The 6,806-nt window shown below is 44.1% G+C and overlaps 1 protein-coding gene across 1 annotated transcript in view; it reads left to right on the top strand.

Annotated features, from left to right (window-relative positions):
- The window catches only part of ANKS6 (ankyrin repeat and sterile alpha motif domain containing 6), a 62,684-nt gene extending 56,169 nt beyond the window's left edge, over nt 1–6,515 (top strand). Inside the window, exon 15 of the mRNA XM_004372230.2 lies at nt 6,411–6,515. Coding sequence (XP_004372287.1) covers nt 6,411–6,515 — 105 coding nt within the window. The remainder of the gene's footprint in view (nt 1–6,410) is intronic.
- Nucleotides 6,516–6,806: the final 291 nt, after the last annotated feature.

The raw sequence follows: 6,806 nt of genomic DNA on the forward strand, positions 1-6,806 counted from the left end.
AAGTGTGATTATGATATGCCTTGGTGATTTTCTTTTGGGGTCTATCCTATATGGGGTTCGTTGAGCTTCTTGGATGGTCAGCTTTTCATCTTTCTTGATATTAGGGAAGTTTTCTGTCAGCAATTCTTCAAAGATCCTCTCTGTGTTTCCTGTTTTTTCTGCCTGTTCTGGAACTCCGATCACTCACAGATTTTTGCTTTTGAGTGTATCCTGCTTAATTCTCAGGGTTTCTGCATTTTTCTTCATTCTTTTTTCTGATTTTTCCTCAGAGTTGTATCCAAGTGTTTGTCTTCAATTTCGCTGATCCTATCTTCCATCATTTCAAACCTGCTTCTCAGCCCTTCTATGACACTGTCCATTTCTGAAATCTAATTTTAATTCTAATTGTTGTTTTTGTATGATTTCTAGTTGTGAATTTATTTTAGCATTTTGTTCCCGTATTTTCTTGAATTCATCCATTTTTTTGTCTGTATTTTCCATGAATTTGCCTTCCTTTTCCATGAATTTGTCTATTTTTTCCTCATTTTTGTCTACTTTTTGCTTCCAGTTTTAGATACTTCTGAATATTAGAGATTTGAATTCCCCATCAGTTAGGTCTAGGGCCTTTTCTTCTACTGGAAAGTCATCTGGTGTGTTATTTTGGATGCCTATGGGAACCATCCTGTCCTGTTTTTGTAAATGTTTTGATATTGTCTGCTGTCTTTGGGTCATTCAGTGGTTGTTTTCCTTGTTTATTGATAGTAGATTTGTTTGTTTTGTCCTGCTTTTTTGTTTTATTTGGTTATGTCTGAGCAGGCGAGCTGTGTGTTCTTTGTTATTTGCTCGTCTGTGGGCACAATACTTTTCACCTCCTTCTCCAATGGACAGGGTCAGTCACTCAAGTATGGTGCAGCAGGGCAGGTCCAGCTGAAGGGGAGTTGCTGGGATAGGTAGCTTGTGGCACGTACCAGGGCTGACAGTGCAGACCAGGAATCAGTACTGGGCAGGTTCCAGTAGGCCATGCCTGTGCTGCTTGGGAATGTGATGTTCAGCGCATGGTGCAGAAGGCAGGAAGGAGGTGGTAGATTTTGATGTGTGGAGCTAAGATGGGTATGGGAGAGAGTTGAGAGGAACAGGAGCCAAAAACACACAAACAAAAAAGAGTGCTAAGGGAGCTTGCTATTGGAGTGGAGAGATGAGAGACTGAGAAATGGGGAAAAACAGAAATGAAAAAAAAGGAAAAGGGTAAAAGAAAAAAATGAAGAAATCGAGAAACTGGAAATGAAGAAAGACAAAAAGGGAATAAGAGAGAGAAGAAAACAAAGAAACAAACAACAAAAAAAAAAAAACCAAAACACAAGAAAAAAGAAATGGCCCCAGGGATGTCCCTGTGCATCTATGCAGAGTAAGGGAGTACCTTCCAAGCCACGTGGTACTGCCCAGCTAGAAGGGTCTCCCAAGCTGAGAAAAGAAAAAGAAAGCAAACAAACAAATGAAAATAGAACAAATCAGAGCAAAGAAAGAAACAAAAAATCCCCAGGGGTCCCACCAGCATGGCGGTACGGACCAGGAAGCAGTTTCACAGTCGAGCAGTGTTTCGCAGCCTTTCAGGAGGAAGCAAAGATGGCACACAGAGCCAGGTATTTGAGAGAAAGGAGGGGGAGGTGGTGAGAGGTAAGGAAGAAATCTAAAGAAGCAGAAAAAAGCAACACCAGCAGCCAACAAAAGGCACTCAGGCAGCCGGCCAGTGCGGGCAGGTAGAATCCAAGCGACACCGGGGTGACGCTGTTGCTTCCTGGCCAAGAGACTGTGGCTGCAGGAAGCAGAGGAGGCTACGTAGGGGTAAAGAAGAGTGGGGGATGGGAAAGCATATATCGCTGGTTACTCGTTCTGTCTCCTGCTGGAAGCTCCATGAAGCTGCTTTCTCATACCCCCTGTTCGCTGATCTCCGATAGGAGTCCAAGATGGCGAATCTGTGCTGCGGTAGCTGATAGGGGACCTCTGCATGTATCTCTCCTCGCTCTCTGTTCTCAGTCACTTTCTTATTCCATTTGGTGCTTGGCTGAGTTCTTTATCTCTTCATTTGATGCTTAAGGTTTCAGGATTGACGTGTGACTCTGTTTGACTTAGTTTTTCTGATCTTTGCTGCAGAGGGACAGCATGGTGCTTCTGACTGTAGCGCCATGTTGCCCAGTAAAAGCGGTATTACCAAGTCAAGGGATCTGAATCAAGGTAGATGATACAGATGTCCGAATGCCTTTCCAGTGAGCATCCTCACCAGCCATGGGTTTGAGAGTTCCAGTTTTCACTGCACCTTTGCCAGCATTGAGTGTTATCAGTTTGTTTTCTAACATTTATTAATTTGACAGGCTAAAAAGGTATCTTGTTTCAATTTGCTTTTCTTTAAATACTAGATAAGTTGAACATTTTTTTCTGTGTTTAATGGCCATTTGTTTTTGTTTTTGTTTTTTTCCTTTTGAGAATTATCAGCAGGTCCTTTGAAAATCAGGGGTTTTTAAAGGGCAGTTATCATTACCATCTTCAATCAGTTGTGGATGCAGGGAGCGATTATGGGTTTAATCATTTGCAGCTCCCTCCTAAGGTTAGGAGGCAGCAAGTGCTGGAACCCTGTCTCGCCCTGACCTTGTTTCTCAGGCAATTAAGGCTAAGGTGGTGTTTAATAATAAAAATGCTTGTCGTCCCTGGTATTTATTTTTCAGCCCTCTGCAGTTTGCGCAGACTTATCCCAGTCATTATTGCAGGTTGAGCCTCAGGACAGCCCCGGCAGGTAACATTATCCCCATTTCACAGATACAGAAACTCAGCAGAATGGGGGCATGCCACAGCTAATAAGTATCAGGACCATGACTCGTGGGCCCCCCCAGCCCCACCTCTGATGCTCTGTCCTTCCATCCTGCAGCCTTCAGGTTTGTGTTCGTAGAATCCTGGCAGCATTTTTCCAGCTTATCTTTTAAAAATTTTTTATAATTTATTTTGTTGTTGTTGAGAGTATGCACAGGAGAACATGCACCAATTCAACAGTTTCTACTTGTACAATTCAGTGACATTGATTACATTCTTGGAGTTGTGCAGCCATTCTTGCCCTCCCTTTCTGAGTTGTTCCTCCCCCTTTAACATAAACTCACTGCCCCCTAAGGTTTCTGTCTAACCTATTGATTTGCTATTGTTACTTTGATCCCATATAGAGAGATCTTAAAAGAGCACAATGCTCAAAGAAGACATTCTTTACTAGTAAAGCTAAACTACTGTTTGGTTTTAAGAAGACTTCAGGGAATAGTTTCGATTTAAGGTTTAAAGATGATCTCATGGCAGTAGTTTCAGGGGTTCATTCAGCCTCCATGGCTCCAGAAAGTATGGATTCTATAAGAATTTTAAATTCTGTTCTGCATTTTCTCCCTTTTGATCAGCTTATTTTAAGTTACTTGAAATGTTCATCATAAAGGAAGAATCTCAGGTGCTTAGGAGGCCTGCTTAGCACTGAGGTCCCTGCTTAGAGGTCTGGAGAGGGGCCACTCTGGGGTGTAGAAGTCTGTGAAATGAAAGAAAAGGAAGTTTGAAGTCTGCGCTCATTCAGTGATTTTTTTTTGTTTTTTAGCTTTTTCACTCAGCAGAGAACAGTCTGCTAGAGATTATCAGTTTTTAATTTGTTTACATTTAGGACCACACTTATTTGTTGATTTCAAAATATATATTTAATCCACTTTATTGACACCTGGCCCTTTGTGGGCAGCAGAACAAGGCAGAAAGGTGCCTGTCCTCAGCGGGGTCGTACTGCAGTCAGAGAGATGGGCATTGAGGTGAACCCAAACAATATAAAATCCATCTGCTGTTTTCACCTGCTTCTAGAAGTCAACCTCGTATTCTAGAAGAAAAAGTTTATTTCACCAGCCCTGAAACCTCTGTGCTTTGGAAGGGGGTTTTTCTTTTACCAAGCATTAAGAAGGTTTGGTCACCGAGTAGAAGAGCCACTCAGGCTCCGGTGATCTCCAGTCACTGCTTCCCTCCGAACAACTAACTCCCTGAGTCTCCATGGCTGACTGGGAGGGCTGGATGGAGCCACCACAGGTGCTCCAGTTGGGTCTTCTGAGAGACTGACCCTCTCTTCCCAAGGGTCTCTCACTCTGACTGTCAGCAGCACACCCGGCCCAGCCATTGCCTCGGATAGCTCCAGCCCAGCCTCAGCACAAACACCACCTGCCCAGTTCCCTGATCCAGCTGTGGCAGCCTGGTTTGTCAGGAATCTTAGTTAGGTTCAAAGGAAGAGTAGAAAACAAATCATGACAGAAATTGCTGTCACCTCGAAGTTTTCAGTGCACCCAGCTCAGCCCACATGGAATGCTGTGGAGCCTCCACTGCCTACCTGAGCAGCACAGGTCACTTAACCCCTGCAAGCCTCAAGCACTAAGAAAACATACCTCTCTGTTGATGTGGGAACAAACTGAGATAATGTAAGTCAAAGGGCCCAGCAGAGGGCAGGCCAGAGGCGGCATTCAAATACTATACATTCACATTCTTCATAATAGTGTCTTTCAAACCCTAAAGAGTTCATACAACTTTTTCTCAGTCCTTTGCTTGGTTTCCACACTCCAAAGTCTTTATGTGCTCACGTCCTCTGTTGTCTTCCAGGAGCTGTTCTGTGTGGTCTGCCCAGGTCTTCCCACTCAGTACACTCGTGGCTGGTGGGCAGGGTGGTGTGGAGGGAAGCCAGTCCCCAGGAGAACCTCACCTGGCCAACGTAGGGTGGGGGGTGGCAGGGGTGGTTCTGTCCTGATCCCCCCACAGTGCAGCCAGGCCTTTGTCACACCACGATCATTTTATCATCCACGCAGAAGGTTTACGCACTCCCCTCTTTCAGAAGTAACAATAATAGCATAGCATTTCACTGTGTAACAGATTCTCGTCTATAGCCTTCACTATGGATTACACCTCAACATAAAGAAAACAAAAATCCTCACAACTGGACCAGTAAGCGACATCACGATAAACGGAGAAAAGATTGAAGTTGTCAAGGATTTCATTTTACTTGGATCCACAATCAACACCCAGGGAAGCAGCAGTCAAGAAGTCAAACAATGCATTGCACTGGGCAAGTTTGCTGCCAAGAGACCTCTTTAAAATATTAAAAAGGAAAGATATCACTTTGAGGACTCAGGTGCGCCTGACCCAAGCGATGGTGTTTCCAATAGCCTCCTATACATGCAAAAGCTGGAAAATGAATTAGGAAGACTGAAGAAAAATTGATGCCTTTGAATTATGGTGTTGGTGAAGAATATTGAATATACCATGGACTGCCAAAAAACCAAACAAATCTGTCTTGGAAGAAATGTAGCCAGAATGCTCTTAGAAGCAAGGATGGTGAGACTATGTCTCACATACTTTGGACATGTTATCAGGAGGGATCAGTCCCTGGAGAAGGACATCATGCTTGGTAAAGTAGAGGGTCAGTGAAAAAGAGGACGACCCTCCACGAGATGGACTGACACAGTGGCTGCAACAGTGGGCTCAGGCATAACAACTGTTGTGAGGATGGCATAGGACCGGGCAGTGTTTCATTCTGTTGTACATGGTGTCACTATGAGTCAGAACCGACTCGATGTCAGCTAACAACAACAATGGATTCTCGTCTAAGCATTACACACACACGTGTGTGTGTTTACATACATACATATATATATTTAACTTAATGCTCACCCCAACCATTTGAGACACTTCTATTATCCCCATTTTACAGATTAGTAAACTAAGACCCAGAGAGATTTAGTATCTTGCTCAAGGTCACCTAGCATGTAAATAGGCAAGACAGGATTTGAACCCAGGCTTTGATTCCAGTGTCTGTTTTTAACTTCTGTGCTTTGCTATGTCTCAGCCAGGTATTCAACTAAGATGTTCTCTGGGCTTTTTCTTTAGAAACATCCACATCCCTCCTCTTTTCCCATCTCAAAATGTGTGTGTAGGGGGCATGTTGTAGGAGTGGGGTGGAAGTGAGTGAATCACTGAAAAGGAGTCTGACATCTTTTGGGCAAGGAGGAGCAAAGGCAGTTCCAACTCTCACTCTGTAGCAGAAGAAAACTCAGCTCCCACTGAGTTCCCTGGAAATCCGAGGGCTGGAAAGGCTGTGTGACCTGGGGCAGGTCAGTCCTGCTCTCTGGGCTCTGCCTCCTGACCTCTTCCAGGGATTGGGTTGCTGAGTTTCAGAACGCTGACATGCTGTGATTGTGGGTGCTGGGGGAGATTCTGACTCAGTGTGTTTTTATTAAACTCGGAACTCTTTCAATTAAATGATATATTTTCCCCAAGACGCCCATGGGTTTTTCAAGTATAAGTTGAGCATTAACAGCACTGTGTCAATTGAATTAATGGTTAAAAGATTTAACAAGACTTTCTGTGTCTGTTTTCAATCTCTTCCACAGGGACGAGAGAGACAAATCTTACAGGAAACCATTCACAACTTCCATTCTTCCTTTGAGAGCAGCGCCAGCAACACCAGGGCCCCTGGAAACAATCCTTGTGCGTGATCCTCCTTCCTGTGGTCACCAGAGTGAGCTTTCTGAATCCCACTTATGACCCCATCTCTCCTCTGCTTAAAATCTTGCTGGGATCCGTACCACTGCCGGGTTGTCTACTTCCAGGTCTTTGCTATGGTATTTGAGTCTCCTCATGATGAGCCTGTCTTAGTTACCTAGTGCTGCTGTAACAGACATACCACGAGTGGGTGGCCTTAACAATAGAAATTTATTTTCTCACAGTTCAGGGGGCTAGAAGTCCGAATTAGGGCACCAGCTCTATGGGAAGGCATTCTCTCTGTC

Source organism: Trichechus manatus, unplaced genomic scaffold (genome assembly GCF_000243295.1).
Source record: "Trichechus manatus latirostris isolate Lorelei unplaced genomic scaffold, TriManLat1.0 scaffold00016, whole genome shotgun sequence".
Lineage (NCBI taxonomy): Eukaryota > Metazoa > Chordata > Mammalia > Sirenia > Trichechidae > Trichechus > Trichechus manatus.